At 39.2% G+C, this 16,420-nt stretch overlaps 2 protein-coding genes and 1 pseudogene across 4 annotated transcripts; 1 reads left to right on the forward strand and 2 right to left on the reverse strand.

The window, feature by feature from the left end:
* Window positions 1-808: 808 nt before the first annotated feature.
* LOC104737212 (disease resistance-like protein DSC1) lies at window positions 809-5,068 on the reverse strand. Of its 2 annotated transcripts, none has more exons than XR_015563765.1 (5): window positions 4,537-5,068; window positions 3,309-4,443; window positions 2,889-3,069; window positions 1,735-2,790; window positions 809-1,652 (listed from the first exon to the last, which is right to left on the reverse strand). XR_015563765.1 is itself a non-coding variant. In XM_010457332.3 (5 exons), the coding sequence occupies exons 1-5, from the start codon at window positions 4,971-4,973 to the stop codon at window positions 972-974; spliced, it is 3,621 nt and encodes a 1,206-aa protein (XP_010455634.2). In that variant the 5' UTR covers window positions 4,974-5,057; the 3' UTR covers window positions 809-971. The 2 variants fall into 2 exon arrangements, 1 of the variants encoding a protein (XP_010455634.2); XM_010457332.3 differs by having other exon boundaries at window positions 2,889-3,200; window positions 4,537-5,057.
* A 123-nt stretch (window positions 5,069-5,191) lies between these two features.
* Window positions 5,192-11,794, forward strand: LOC104737209 (disease resistance-like protein DSC1). Its single transcript, XM_087461483.1, is given in 23 exon segments — window positions 5,192-5,434; window positions 5,694-5,813; window positions 5,815-5,829; window positions 6,033-6,257; window positions 6,338-6,487; window positions 6,489-6,521; window positions 6,611-6,834; window positions 6,923-6,968; window positions 7,135-7,234; window positions 7,861-8,069; window positions 8,232-8,600; window positions 8,689-9,179; window positions 9,323-9,923; window positions 9,926-10,129; window positions 10,131-10,337; window positions 10,339-10,394; window positions 10,486-10,513; window positions 10,516-10,789; window positions 10,824-10,855; window positions 10,891-11,049; window positions 11,051-11,320; window positions 11,322-11,384; window positions 11,387-11,794. Coding segments are annotated over 23 exon segments (4,356 nt in total). The 3' UTR covers window positions 11,624-11,794.
* Window positions 11,795-12,165: 371 nt separating this feature from the next.
* On the reverse strand, window positions 12,166-16,413 carry LOC147940614 (disease resistance-like protein DSC1; annotated as a pseudogene). The gene is made up of 5 exons (XR_015563766.1): window positions 15,829-16,413; window positions 14,589-15,728; window positions 14,181-14,494; window positions 13,023-14,084; window positions 12,166-12,912 (listed from the first exon to the last, which is right to left on the reverse strand). The product of XR_015563766.1 is annotated as a disease resistance-like protein DSC1 (transcript).
* Window positions 16,414-16,420: the final 7 nt, after the last annotated feature.

Genomic DNA, 16,420 nt, shown 5'->3' on the forward strand with positions numbered 1-16,420 from the left:
CGTTCATCCTCATCACGTTTCGACTGTCGGAGGGTATTAGAATAGGAATACATATATTCTTCTGTGTATATTAGGAAGCTTAGTTAATAACCTCTAACGACTACTTTGTACAAACTCTCCTTTACAATCACGTGAATACAATGACACCAATCATCGATTGGATTAACCTAATCAAACACTGAGTGCATGAAGTATGAACTATGAAGCTTCGTAGACGTAGACATGTATCGCCTAAAGTTCCAAAATAGCTTTTTTCTAGCTGCATAAGTAAACTAAAGCCAAGATTTAATAAGTTAAAGATACGTAATTTTTAACGTTGTCAATGTTTTGGACCTCCTGTGAATGCACTCTGTTCTCTTATTTGTCGTGAAGTCTACTTTTACATTAGGATTGTGGCTAATCTTTTATCAAGTTATATTCTTCATTGTTGATTTTTTTAATAGATATAGGGTTCTTGAATATAACAATTACTTAATTATTTTAGAAGATGCGAGTACTTTAGATTAGTTTTGCACATCCTCTTTATGTCTCTGTTAATGGTGGTGTGTTCACTCTGCATTTGGTATTACACATCTTAAGTATATGTTGGCTAGCTTTTTTATCTATATATACTCATTTCTTGATATTCTTCACATAAATCTTCTTTTTAGTAGTGGAATACTATAGGATTTACTTCAGATTTCATTCTCATTGGAGAAACCAGATGTGCTGCATATTAAATTGACCATCTTTGATATGAAAGTGACATGGTCAATGTCTTCAATTTTGTATGTGGTCTTGAATCTTTTTATCAAATAACAAAAAGTGATTATGGGAAGCAGGTTTATCTAAAGACATGGATCAATTTCTTTGTCTGCATATTCTTTTGTTTACAAAATCACCTAATTATCATGCTACAGATAATCATCATGAACTAATCCTTATTTCCCGATAGAAGATACACATATAATAGGCGTTTATTATAGATATTATCACGCTGTGATCTTCTCTTCCTTCATTCTCTTACAATCTGTTTCTTCACCACCAGCAAACTGGCGAAGTCCTCTCTTGGGTCTAACATCATCCATAACATCATCTAGACCGTAGGAATAGGTTGGTTCGGTCTGCAAACTTGACTGAACTAGTTTTGTCCGTTTCAGCAACATACAATCAACATCTTCATGAACATACACTAAACTCATCCCACATTTTATAACTTCACAAGTTTCCATCTTCTTCCTTGTTTCATCATCCGTCACATAAAATTTGAACGAAGCCTTCGTGTAGCAATAGTTTTCAGTTTCTCCATGAAGATTCTTAACGTGGAAGCAACTATTGTATCCCATGAAAACGTGGTCAGAAGTGAGCTTTCTTGGTTCATGGTTAAGCGATCCACATGGCTCATTCCAGCCTGCGACAGTGAAATGAAATCTTGTGAAGGAACCCTCTTGGTTCTCGAATTTGCCACAACACTTTACCGACAAACGTTTCGCACGGTCTTCATAGTCCTTGAATGAGACAACTACAGATAAGGCAAATCCAACAATGTTAGTGTCACACCAATGCGGAGACAATGGGATATCTAGTGAACGTCCCAATCTTTGGTGGCAGAACCAGCTAGGTATATCAGTTGCCGGAAAACTGATTCCGACCAGAGGCTCTGGGATGAATCCCTGCAAAAGATCGACAATAAGATTTTGTTCTATTTCTTTTCATGGTGAGAGCTAGGGAGATAGAAGGATAAAAAGACAATACCCTATAATAACGTTTGACAGATGCATTAGCCATCAATTGACTTTTGATTCGAGCATGACCCACAAGGCTCTCATGTGTTTCTTTGTTGAGTTTGTAACAATTGCTAAACATGAACATAGACTGGATCCTCTGTCCCACATTCAACGGTGTCATTGGATTTGCCAAAGTTTCAAGTGACTCGCACTCATGTGCATCCAGATATTGCAGGTTTTGAGGAAGGGCTGGTATAGATTTGAGGAATTTGCAATACTTTAAATCAAACCATTTCAGATTCTGAAGTTGGTCGAAGCTCTCTGGAAGATTCTCGATGTTGTTTCCGCTTAAGCATAAAGACTGCAGAGAGGATAGACCACCAATATTATCTGGGAGTTTGGAGAGATTGCATCTTGAGAGGTAAAGATCTGTTAACCGAGAGCAGCACAATGTTGGTAGCATGAAGAACATACTAACAAAAACTTGACTGCTTGTTCCACATAGCGAAAATGTCTTGATATTGCTCAAATGCATCATCTTTGGCAGCTCAGTGATGGCTGTATCATCCAGAAGTAAAATCTCCAAAGCCTTCATGTTTTCCTTGATGTCTGGAAAAACCTCTAGTTGTGAGCAGCCTGAAAGTATTAGCTCTCGTAGACAGTTTAACTTATAAAGACCAGAAGAAAGACGCTTCAGCTTTTTGCAATTCCTCAGATTCAACAAAACAAGTTTTCTTAAGGTTTCAATGGATTCAGGAAGGGTCTTTATAGCAGTGCCATCTAAAAGTAGAACTTCAACATTTTCTGAGATTAGTGGACATTTCTTTAAGCTGGAGCAGCCGCTGAGAATAAGAGTTTGCAGGGATTGGTTTTTTATTTCTTTTGGAAGACTCCTAAGGCTTGTGCATTCCCTGAGATTGAGGTAAATAAGCTTTTCCAAACAATTCATCGATGATGGCAACTTTTCCAAACTTTTACATCCTTCCAAATTCAATCTTTCAAGATTTTGAGCATTTGCCAAACCCAAACACCGGCGTAGTTCCAACGAATGACTGAGGTCGACCCATTTGAGCATTCTAGCATCCTGTGACAGAAGATCCAATCAGAAGTCAAATCATTGATAGAAATCAGCATTCAAGAGTTTAGCTAATGACTGGTGAAACTAGACATGAATATACATACCTTGTCATCACCCCAAATCTCTACTAATTTACTATATGGCAACTTAAGGTCGACTAGGTTCTTGGGGTAAAAGTTCTGAGGGAGACTCTGTAGAGGGCATCCATGCCAATGTAGATAAGTAAGTTCATCAGGAAGGAAATCAAACCCATTTCGAGAGTACAGTTTATGATCCACTTCACACCTACGAGAACACCGAGAATCATAAATTTTGATGTATTTGAGATTGTACATCCCGTTGAAGGCTTTGGATCTTAGACGCATTTCTCCTAGATTTGATGTGTCAAGAAAAATCCCTCTTATTTTTTTAGAACCCTATCAATCAAGTGGTAGTAGATATACAATAGTTAGTTCAAAGCGAGATGCTAAAATAATATCAAATTTTAAACTATATAATATCACCAAGAATATGCCACTACGTACCATGTCTTTTGTCAGCTGGTCACAGATATCTTCACTATCCCATAGTCTGAGATGCCAATCGCGCTGCGGACGATGTTGTGATATCCACCTATAGTCTCTTATTCCGATTGGTTCTGGTTTTGTACTAATCTCCTTTCCCATCGTCTGCAACATGTCATGCATCTCGATGCGATTATCAACAAGGGTAATCAAACATTTGTCAACGAGTTCTTGTATCACGGTAGAAACATTCGTTCCACGACTGTACAAAAGGCTTGTCACGTAATCCACCTTCTCTGATCGAAAGAAACATGCAATATCAAGAAAGATATCTTTCTGCTCAATGCTAAGTTCATCAAAACTAGTTTCAAGAACTTCGTAGATATCTCCATGAGATTTACTTTTGAGTATTTCCAATCTAGCTTCCCAAAACTGTTTATCCTTCTGGCAAAGATCAGATCCTAAAACCTTAAGAGCCAAAGGGTGGCCTTTAGCATAATCAAGAACCATATTTGTCAAACTCTGAAACTCTTTTAGAGGGCCAGTGTCACCAAACGCATTCGAGCTAAAGAGCTTCAAGGCTTCTCTATCATTCAATCTCGGGAGCACATATTTCCGGCCTTGGATCGTCTCCACCAGTTTACAGTCTCTAGTAGTAATGATGATTCTACTTCCTCCTCGATACCATTTACGGTGCCCCATAAGATGTCTTATTTGTTTCTCATGATTCACATCATCAAGCACAATAAGCAGTTTCTTGCTCTTGAGACGGCTCTCAAATTTCGCATGTGCAGTTTCAGGAGCTCCAATCTCCAGATTTCTTTCGTTTAGCAATGTAGACAAGAGCTTCTCTAACAAATATTCTAACCCGCTTCGACCTAGATTTTCACTGATTTTGGAAAGGAAACAGCTACCATCGAACTGACCTCGCAACCGTCCGTACAAGCAATCAGCAAGGGCGCTTTTACCAATACCAGCCATGCCAACAATTCCTATGACACGAACAGAACCCAACTCATGGCACGATAATAGCTTTTCTAGAGCCTCCACACGTGATTCTATTCCTACCAGGCCATGGTTTCCTACGGGAGCCAAATCACTCAGCTTCTTTAACGTGTCGAAAGCAATTTCGTTAACAAGTTTAGCCTCGGACGTGCTATCAAAACACGAAGATGAATGCTTTGATTTCAGAACAAATCATATTGAAACTGATAAAACATTATTAAACCCGTGGTAAGTGGAGTTGTACCTAGATTCATTGATAACATAGCCAGAGATGTTGAAAGCTGTGGTCAACGCAGCTCTCCATGATGAAACCTCGTCGTCGGTAACACCGGTGAAACTCTTGTCTCCCACCATCATCAACAACTCTGATTTTTCAATTTTGTAGAAGATAGGTATCACCACCTGTTTGTTTATGTCCCTACACTGGACGATTTTCACAAGCTCTCGGAGGCACCACGTGGAGTTTGTGAAGTTCTTCGAGAAGACAATGATCGCAATCTTGGATTGCTCGATTCGATCGAAAAGCGCGGCGATGTCGTCCCCTCGGCGGAGCCTGTCGTCGATAAAGGAGTCGATTCCCTTTCCAGAAAGCTTATCTTGTAGATGGCCTGTGAAGTTGTTTCGTGTGTCGAAACCTCTGAAACTAAGAAACACATCAAACTTTGCAGGAGGAGACTCCATGGGAGAAAAAGCTTAGGATCCGGATTCAATGCTCTACAGATGACTGTATCCCAAGCTCACACACTCTCGGATAAGAGTTTATTTTTTTATTTTTTATTTTTTTTACGGCAAATTGTGTGGTGGAAAATGTTAGAGGGAATGAAAAGTCAAACTAATGGCTTCCCAGAAAAGAAAAAGAAATTGAAACTCTGAAGAAGCGAAGTAGATGATGAAGAAAGATGGATTTAGCGATAATCTCAAGCTCTCAATTCCAGCTGCAGGGGAGCAATCCAACACCAAGTTCCTGTTTTTTTTTTGTTTTTTTATCTATTTCTCCATGGATCTCTATGGATATAAATTTGATGATGTGTTTTGATGGATGGTCTCTCTGTAGGACGACGCAGAGCGGTACATTTAAGGAGGAAGATCTGCGAGTTAACAATGATGGAATTCGAATCATCTCTCAGTGGGAGCCTGAAGCTGTAAGTCTTCCTCTCTTTCTCTTTTTTTCTCTATTTTTTTTACTGAATTTCGAAATATGTAACTGTGAGTGAAGATTCTGCTGATTTTAGGTTAGTTGGAATGCATAAAATGTTATATGGTTTGTGGATCTAATTAGAAACTTTTTCAAGTTCATTACTGTATTTTTGGACAGAGAGAATTCAGGGATTTACACATTTTAAGCTCATGTCTTCTTGAGTACTTTTGTTTAATCTGTTTTGTTGCAACTGTGTTTTTCAGCCCTCTCCAATTAAGCCAGCTGATGGTCAACTGAGCTTCTCGGATTTGGATATGGTTGAAGTCATTGCAAAAGGTAGCAGTGGTGTTGTTCAGTTGGTTCAACACAAACGGACTCGCCAAATTTTTCGCCGCCAAGGTAACCATCCTCAGATTCTATGTCGTATATGATGAGCTAATTTGGTCTTCTTTTATGTGTCCTGAGCCATAATAAATCTTTTTAAAATAGTTCTGGGGCTTTTTCTAATGGTAGTATTGCTACTGTTTCTCCTGTTTTCCTCACTATGCACTTTCTGTTTTATTGTTCTCCTTTCTCGCATGACTCTTATGCTATATAATTAGGTCTTTCAACTTAACGTTGATGAAGAAATCCGCAAGTCATTTGCACAAGAGTTGAAAATAACTCAATCTTCACAATGTCCATATCTTGTCACCTCGTACCAATCATTTAACGACAATGGAGCAATCTCACTAATTATGGAGTACATGGACGGAGGATCTCTAGCAGACTTTCTCAAATCAGTTAAAGCCATCCCTGAGTCATATCTTTCTGCCATCTTTAGACAAGTAAGCAACACGGAAACCACTAAATACCATACTTTCTTGTATCGGTCGATTGATGTGATTTCTTTAATCTGATAATACAGGTGATCCAAGGACTGATCTATCTTCATCATGATAGGCATATCATCCACTGTGACTTGAAACCATCAAATCTGTTGATCAACAACAGAGGAGAAGTCAAAATAACTGACTTTGGTGTGAGTACCGTTATGACAAACACAGCAGGTTTAGCAAAACACATTTGTGGAGACTTACAATTATATGTCTGTAAGTATCTTGTTTGTCTGTTTACCATTGACTAGTTTGAAACCCTTCTCAGCGGTTAAAATTGAGATTCTTAATTTTCCTTTTTGCAGCCAGAGAGAATTGTTGGAAGCATGTATGGTAATAAAAGTGATATATGGAGCTTGGGATTAGTAGTGCTCGAATGTGCAACAGGAAAGTTTCCTTATGCACCTCAAAATCAAAAGAGAAGATGGACCAGTGTTTACGAGTTGATGGATGCCATTGTTGACCAACCGCCACCTGCTCTTCCTTCAGGAAGTTTCTCCCTTGAGTTATCTTCATTCATCTCCGCATGGTAATTGCTCAAAAAAAACAAAAGCAGCTCTTTCACTTGGATTGCGTACTTACTGACTTAATATATTCTACACTACACTCTCTTTCAGTTTGCAGAAGGATCCGAACAGCAGAAGCTCTGCTAAGGAACTAATGGTTTGTTTTTTTTTATAAAATCTGTTTTGCATCTTTTTATCGATTCAAACGTTGAAGCATCTTCTGGATCAAAAATGAACTATTGTTGTATAATAATCCCTTTTGCTGATTTTGTTTTATCCATTCAAGTGTTAAACCATCCTCTGGGTCAAAAAAAAAATTTCAGGAACATCCTTTTTTGAACAAATACGACTACTCAGGGATCAATGTGGCGTCTTACTTCACAGAAGCAGGATCGCCGCTTGTAACACGTGGGAATCTGTCTGGTACGTTCGCCGTTTAAACTACAGGGAGACATAGTATCACCTTTTGGTCCTGTTATTATCTGAGGTTTCTTGTGTTAACTTCCAATTTTAAAAAATGCTCTTATTATATATATAGATATTTTATGCGATATATCTTAAGATTATAGGCATATAAGCAAATGAGAGTGTTTATTGAAAATTTTCCACTTGGAATTCATATCTTGTGATATTTTAAATTGGAATCTTTTGGGAAAAAGAAGAATGATCTATACTCAAAGAAAGCTTCTATTTTGTCTAACTGTCTAATCATTGGTTTACATGAAGACGTTAACCATGCCGATGATATGAATTTAGTGGCAAACGTTCGATGTGAGAAACTGAGGATCCAGTAAGAAAATGTGAGAACTGTTTAGATTGCAGTCAGATAACATACATGGAATGCTTTTTATGTGATTTCGAAAACTGCTTTGTTTAAACAATGGTTCCAGTCATACTGTTTACCGCTTTATTTTACTAATTCTAAACGACATCTTCCTTTTTGTCATTGTTAAAACTGTAGTTACCATTTACCAATCATACTTGGGCAAAATATTTCCATGTATGTTATCTGACTAAAATCTAAACTGCTTTGTGTGATGACCATCTAGGAGAAACTTCATGTAACAACATGTTCCATATCCATGATGCAGCTAATGAGATTGACAAGCCATACCCTCCACATCGCCAAGATGAGGTTTGGAGGCTGGAGGGAATCCCCAAATATGGGGTTGAAGCATCGCGTTTGGCGGAAGAAGGGATCCATACTGTCCAAGAGCTTCGCCGTTGTATTGCGATGAATCCGGACGCCTTCCACCGGGTAAAAACTATAAACACAATGACTTTATTTTTTGGCTTTTTCTAAAGTGCCGATGGAATAGCCTAATTCAACCATAATAGATATGTAGCCTGGCATGGAAGTGTGCAAGTCTTTTTAGTGTTCCTTGACGACTTATTCTATTTTGGTGGGATACGTTTTCAGATATTAGGAGCATTGGTGTCCAAGAAAACATTGGACACGATTGTATCCCACGCAATGAGTTGCCATGAGGACCATGAGGACCATGAAGACCATGAAGACCATGAGGACCATGAAGACCATGAGGACCATGAGGACCATGAAGACCATGAGGACCATGAGGACCATAAGGACCATGAGGACCATAAGGACCATGAGGACCATGAGGACCATGAGGACCATGAGCACCATGAGGATGGGAGAAAGTATTATGCATACAAAGTGCAAGCCGAGGGAGCCTTTTTTCTCTTCAATGACTTTTACGAATTAGAAGAAGTTTCATTCGATGGGGTCACTACACTAAACTCCAATGAGTTGACCTTTAAACAAAAGGTCCATAATTCCCCTAATTGCCTATGTTTTAGTTTTTCATTCTCGGAATTTTATCGACATAAGCATTCTTGTCGGCGCGTATTTTCAGGAACTTATTGACAAACTGAAGCTTGACGCTTATGAAAACGTAACTAGATTCACCGAGGTGGATAAACAGATCTTTGAGCATAATCCACGAGATTCCGTAAGTGAGTCCTCTGATAAAAGTAACGTTTTGCCTCCAGACACATCACCTGAGTCTGAGTGTGATGTCTTCATCTCATACAATGAAAAGGACGTAAGCAGCAGTTTCATTAGCCATCTTCGTGCTTCCCTCTGCCAGAAAGGGATTTCAGTCTTTGACAAATTTGATGAAGTTCCAGAATATAGAGTTATGATCGAATTCATAAAAAGCGGTGACGTCTCTTCCAAATACCCAATATTTTTGAATAGAAAGGAACGAGGCGTTTCTCAGATGTGGTACAGACTATCACAATCTTCTATCGGTACGAATCTTGAGAGATATTCCCTCCAAAACAAGCGAATGTGGTCAATATGTGATGTTTTAAAGGAAGCGCCTGACTACATATTGACAAAAGAGTACGTAAGCTGGAGTAGTCTTTTTATGTTCTTTTGTTTATGTTTAAAAGAATTCTACACTCATTTTAGTATTATAACTAACTTCAGTATGATCATTTTTAATTTTTCCTTTCTTGATGTTGACTATCTATGAAATGGTGCAGATCTGAGTCCGAACTTATAGGTGAGATTGTTAGAGATGCTTTGAAGGAGCTATGCTCCAGTGATAAGGAGAAAATGATTGGGATTGATGCACAAGTTGATGAGATCCTGTCGCTACTATGCATCGAGTCCACAGATGTTCGCAAAATAGGTATATGGGGTACAGCTGGTATAGGAAAGACGACCATTGCTGAAAAAGTCTTCCGCAGAATCTCTGTCCACTACAAGTCTTGCGTCTTCCTGAAGGACATTCATGAACAAGTAGAAGAAAATGGACAGGTTACAGTTAGAGAGAAATTTTTTTCTAAACTCTTAGAGGTCGAACCATCTCTGATGCGGAATTCCGACATTAACACATGTTTCTTGAGAAGTAGGCTTCAGTGTAAGAGGGTTCTCGTTATTCTTGATGATGTGAACGAGTTTAGGGATCTTGAAACCTTTTCCGGTAATCTAAACTATTTTGGTCCAGGAAGCAGAATTATTATAACCTCTAGAAATAGAGGCGTGTTCGGGCAAAGTAACATCGATCATATCTACGAGGTCAAGCCATTAGATACTTCTACGTCTCTGTTACTTCTTGATAGTGGTACATTGAAAGTGTTATATCAATGTCAACTGCTGATTACAGAAAGCAGTCACTTGAGTTGGTCAAATTTGCTAATGGAAATCCAGAAGTTCTTAAATATTTGAAGAACAGATCCCATGGAGACTGGGATCAGTTATTACAAGAAGTTCTGCAAACCTCTCCCATTTTCATTCCACGTATATTAAGGAGCTGTTTTGGACTTGTGGAAAACGAGATCAATATATTTTTTGGATATTGCCTGTTTCTTTGGAAGGATGGATAAAGATGACGTTGCAATGTTGTTGGATGGTTGTGGTTTCTTCGCACATGTTGGATTTAGAAGCCTTGTTGACAGGTCTCTGTTAACCATATCAGACAACTTGGTTGACATGCACAGATTTATCCAGGCAGCGGGTCGAGAGATTGTTCGACAGGAGTCACCCGACATGCCAGGGAAAACGCAGTAGGTTGTGGAATCCAGAAGACATTATGGATGTATTTTTATATGAATAATGTAAGTCATAAATCAGCACAGCTTTAGCCTCTCTAAGTTCATTCTAGTTAATGCCTTTCTAGAGGCTGACTTCTATCTCTGCTTTTTCAGGGCACTTCAGCTATTGAGGGCATTTCTTCTTCGACATCTCAAAGCACAAATTTGATGCAAATCCCAATATATTCGAGAAAATGTGCAACCTTAGATTGCTAAAATTTTATTACTCCGAAGTGGTGAAGAACAGTAGAGTATCTTTACTCCAAGGTCTTAAATATTTGCCAAGCAGGCTAAGACTTCTCCACTGGGAATATTATCCTTTATGCTCTTTGCCGCGGAGTTTCAATCCAAGGAATCTTGTGGAGCTTAACTTGCCAAATAGCTCTGCAAAAAAACTTTGGAAAGGAAAAAAAGGTAAGACTCAAATATATATGGAAAAAAACTGGGCCAAGATTCTGTACTACCAGTTCAATTATATATGTTAAACCCTGATGTTTATTTATCTCTTTTTGCAGAGTCTGGAAAAGCTTAAAAAGATGAGACTTAGCTACTCCTACCAGTTAACTAAACTCCCTAGACTTTCAAGTGCGGCAAATCTTGAGCTTCTTGATCTTGAAGGTTGTAGCAGCTTGTTGAGCATTAGCCAGTCCGTTTCTTATCTCCAAAAGCTTGTTTTTTCTAAATCTAAAGAACTGCTCAAAGCTGCAGAGTATTCCATCTACTGTTGAATTAGAATCTCTTGAGGTTCTTAATCTTTCTGGCTGCTCAATGCTAGAGACTTTCCCGGAGATCTCACCTAATGTTAAAGAACTGTACATGGGTGGGGACTATGATACAAGAAATTCCCGTCATCGGTTAAAAAACCTGGTATTGCTTGAGAAACTGGACCTGGAAAACAGTGAACATCTCAAGAATCTTCCAACCAGCATCTGCAAGTTGAAGCATCCTTGAAACATTGAATCTGTCAGGCTGCATAAGCCTGGATCGGTTTCCCAGACTTGTCAAGAAGGGATGAAATGCTTACGGTTTCTGGATTTAAGCAGGACAGCCATTAAAGAGCTACACTCCTCCATCTCGTATATGACTGCTCTTGAAGAACTGAGATTAGTAGGCTGCAGGAACCTCGTAAGATTGCCTGATACCGCATGGAGCCTAAGATTTAAGGTTGAGTTTCGCCAGATTGACACAGAGAAGTTTTCAAAACTATGGAATAGATTTGGATGGCTCAAGAAAGTGCAGATATCTTAGTTTTCTACTTCTATTCTTTCGAACGGATGCACCTAAGAGTGTTTATAAATGTATCCAATGTAGAGTGAGAGAATTTGCAAGACATGTGCTTAGGCTTAAAATGTGAGAAGCACCAAATTTGGATCAGCATAGTCTGATATTCATTAATTAGATTTTGTTTATATGTGTTTATTACGTGAGTGATGATTTTAGCTTAAGAGGAATTTCATGTAATTGTTCTTTTTTTTTTATAACACTCATCTGTTTGTTTGTTTTTTTTTTTTTTTTTTGACAACAAAGGATACAAGATTGGCTCAAACAAGCCAATACAAAGGAACATTGTTAACATAGATAACTAAATACTGAACTGTGCGAACACGTCGCGACGCGCAAGATTATCCGCTTTACCATTCTGTGAGTGCGGGACGTAGACTAATGAGAAGAAGACAACCTCCTCCTTATCCGCGTGGATGTCCTCCAGACAAGGAACACTCATCTGTTTTCTTAGAAGAAAAAAAATTGCAGAGCAAAATAAACAACATTTTACTGATAGAATACCAATAAAAGAACAGAAATAATTTTTTTATTAATATAACATTAATACAGTAGCTATATAAATTTTATCACGCCAAGATCTTCTCCTCCTTTGTTCTTTTACAATTTGGGTTTTCATCACAACCACTAAACTGGCACTGTCCTCTCTTGGGTCTAACATCATCCATAACATCATCAAGATCGTAGGAACAAGTTTGTTCGGTCTTCAAAATCGGCAGAACCAGATTTGTCTTCTTCAGCAACATACAACCATCATCTTCATGAACATACACTAAACTCATTCCACATTTTATAACTTCACAAGCTTCTATCTTCTTCCTTGTTTCATCATCCGTCACATAGAATTCGAACGAAGCCTTTGTGTAGCAACAATTGTTACCCTCTCCGTGGAGATTCTTGACGTGGAAGCAACTGTTTGTATCCCATGAAAACGTGGTCAGAAGTGAGCTTTCTTGGTTCGTGGCTAAGTGAACCACACGGTTCGTTCCAGCCTGCGAGAGTGAAATCAAAACTTGTGAAGGAACCGTCTTGGTTCTCGAATTTGCCACAACACTTTACCGAGAAACGTTTCGCACTGTCTTCATATTCCTTGAATGAGACAACTACAGATAACGCAAGCCCCAACAAAGTTAGTGTCACAACCAGTGTGGAGGCAATGGGATTTCTAGTGAACGTCCTAGTCTTTGGTAGCAGAACCAGCTAGGTATTTCTGTCGCTGCATAACAGATTCCCACCAACGGCTCTGGAATGAAACCCTGCAAAAGACAGACAATAAACTTTCTTTCCTATTTTGATGGCGAAAGAGAGGAGAGAGAGAGAGAGAGAGAGAGAGAGAGAGAGAGACGGAAGGATAAAAAGACAATACCCGATAATAGCGTTTTACAGAAGCATTAGCCATCAACTGACTCTTGATTCGAGCATGACCCATGAGACTCTCTTGTGCGTCTTGGTTCAGTTTGTAACAGTTGCTAAAGATGAACATAGAATGGATCCTCTCTCCAACCGTCAAGGGGTCAATGGATTAACCAAAGTTTCAAGTGACTCGCATTCGTGTGCATCCAAATACTGCAGGTTTTTGTGGGAGGACTGGTAGAGACTTGAGCATTTTGCAAAACTTAAGATCAAACCATTTCAGATTGTGAAGTTGGTTGAAGCTTTCTGGAAGATTCTCGATGTTGTTTCCGCTTAAGCATAAAGACTGCAATAAGGATAGACCACCTATATTACCTGGAAGTTTGTAAAGACTGCATCTTGAGAGGTAAAGATCTGTTAACCGAGAGCAGCCCAATGTAGGGTGGCATGAAGAACATACTAACAGAAACTTGAGTGCTTGTACCACATAGTGAAAATGTCTTGATATTGCTCAAATGCATCATCTTTGGCATCACAGTGATGGCTGTATCATCAAGAAGTAAAATCTCCAAAGATTCCATGTCTTCCTTAATTTCCGAAAAAACCACTAGTTGTGAGCAACCTGAGAGTATTAGCTCTTGAAGACGTTTCAGCTTATAAATATCAGAAGAAAGATGCTTTAGCTTTTTGCAGTTTTTCAAGATTCAACAAGGCAAGTTTTCCTCAAGCTTTCAATGGATTCGGGAAGGCTCTTTATAGCAGTGCCATCTAAAAGTAGAACTTCAACATTTTTCCGATATCAATGGGAATTTCTTTAAGCTGGAGCAGCCACTGAGAATAAGAGTTTGCAAGGATTGAGTTTTGATTCCTTTTGGAAGACTCCTAAGGCTTGTGCAATCCCTGAGATTCAAGTATATAAGCTTCTCCAAACAATTCATTGACGATGGCAACTTTTTTCAAACCTGTACATCCTTCCAGATTTAACCTTTCAAGATTCTGAGCTTTAGCCAAACCCCAAACACTGGCGTAAATTTAAGGAGTGACTAAGGTCAACCCATTTGAGATTTCCAGCATCCTGTGAAAAAAAAATCCAGCCACAAGTCAACTTTTGATGCAAATCAGCATTCACTTTAGCCTATGACTGATCAAACTACTACACACAAAAATATACCTTTTCATCATCCCCAAATTTCTTCCAATTGGCTATGTGGCAATTTAAGATCTACAAGGTTCTTCGGGTCAAAGTCAAATGGAAAACTCTGTAGCGGGTAACCATGCCAATATAGATATGTAAGCTCATTAGGAAGGAAATCAAGCCCCTTTCGCAAATGCAGTTTAATTTCTGCTTCACATCGACGAGAACAATGAGAATCATAAAATTTTCAAGTATTTGAGATTGCACATCCCTTTGAAAGCTTTGGCACTTAGACGCATGGCTCTTAGTTTTGATGTGTCTAGAAAAATCCCTCTTATCTTGTCAGTTCCCTATCAATCAAGTGGTAGGTAAATTAATTCAAAGAAAGATGCTAAAGTATAATACCAAATTGAAAATAATCTCAACGAGAGGATATGTCATTACCAGGCCTTTGGTTAGCAAGTCACAGATATCTTCACTGTCCCATAGTCTGATATGCCATTGACACTGGTTACCATGTCGTGATAGCCACCTAAAGTCTCTTATTCCTATTGTTTCTGCTTTTAAACTAATCTCTTTCCCATCGTCTGCAACATGTCATGCATCTCGATGCGATTACCAGAAAGAGTAATCAAACATTTGTCAACAAGATCCTTAATCACGCCAGGACACATCCACACCATGACTGCTGAGAAGGCTTGTCACGTAATCCACATTCTCTGATCTAAAGAAACATGCAATATCCAGAAATATGTTCTTCTGCTCAACGCTAAGCTCCTCATAGCTTGTTTCCAAAACTTCATAAATATCTCCATGTGATCTACTCTTCAGTCTATCCAATTTAGCTTCCCAATACAAACTATCCCTCTCGCAAAGATCAGATCCTAATACCTTAAGAGCCAAAGGGGTGACCTTTAGCGTAATCTAGAACCATATTTGTCAAACCCTCAAACCCTTCCGAAGGGCAAGAGTCATTAAACGCATTCAAGCTAAAGAGCTTCAAGGCTTCTCTATCATTCAATTTCGGGAGCACATATTTGCGGCCTTTGATCGTCCTCCACCAGTTTACAGTCTCTAGTAGTAATGATAATTCTACTTCCTCCTTGATACCATTTGCAGTGCCCCATAAGATACCTGATCTGCTTTTCGTCATTCACATCATCAAGCACGATAAGCAGCCTCTTGCTCTTAAGCCGACGCTCAAACCTCTCATGTGCATTTCCAGGAGCTCCAATCTCAAGATCCCTATCATTTAACACAGTGGAAAACAGTTTATGCAGCAAAGACTCTAATCCGCTTCTACCTGAATTTTCCCGGATGTTCGTAAGAAAGCAGCTAACCGTCGAAGTGACCACGCATACGTCCATATAAACAATCAGCAAGAGTCGTTTTCCCCAATCCCAACCATTCCAACAATGCCTATGATATGAACAGAATCCAAATCCTCCCATGACAACAGCTTTTCAAGATTCTTTAGACGAGACTCTACCCCAACGAGACCTTCGTTCCCCACTCGGAGCCAAATCATTCAGCTTCTTGAATGTGTCAACAGCTATCTCATCCACAAGTTTAGCCTCAGACGTACTAACAACATAAAACCACAATTACATAAAACTTCAAAAACATCTCTAAGAAAATAAAAGGCAGAGCGGGAAACAGAGTGATAACTTTGACATTGTGATACCTGATCTCCTTGACAACATAACCGGAAATGTTAGATGCTGAGGCAAGAGCAGCCTTCCACGACGAGATCTCTTCCGGCGAAACTCCGGGGAAAAGTCAATTCCGGTAACTTAAACGGCACAGCGAAACTCTTCTTCTGCTTCTCGACGTCGGATTTGTCAACTTTGTAGAAGATTGGTACCACAAGCTGCTGGTTTCTGTTTCTGCAATCGAGGATCTTCACTAGCTCACGGAGGCACCACGCGGAGTTAGCGTAATTCGCGGAGAAGACGATGATCGCGATCTTGGATCTCTCGATTCGATCGAAAAGCGCGGTGAGATTGTCTCCTCGACGGAGCCTGTCGTCGATGAAGGAGTCGATTCCTCTTAAGCGGAGAGCTTTTTGGAGATGGCCGGTGAAGTTGTTGCGCGTGTCGAAGCCTCTGAAACTAAGAAACACATCGAACTCTGCCGAAGAGGAAGAAGAAGAAGAAGAAGGAGGAGATGGTTCCATCAGAGAAAAAGCTAGTCAACGTTGAGCAAACAAAGGGCTTTTTTATTTCTTTTTTTGGAGGAACAAAAAAAAGAAAAAAAAAAGAAACTAGAAGTCAACA

Source organism: Camelina sativa, chromosome 8 (assembly GCF_030686135.1).
Source record: "Camelina sativa cultivar CO46 ecotype springtype chromosome 8, ASM3068613v1".
Taxonomy (NCBI): domain Eukaryota; kingdom Viridiplantae; phylum Streptophyta; class Magnoliopsida; order Brassicales; family Brassicaceae; genus Camelina; species Camelina sativa.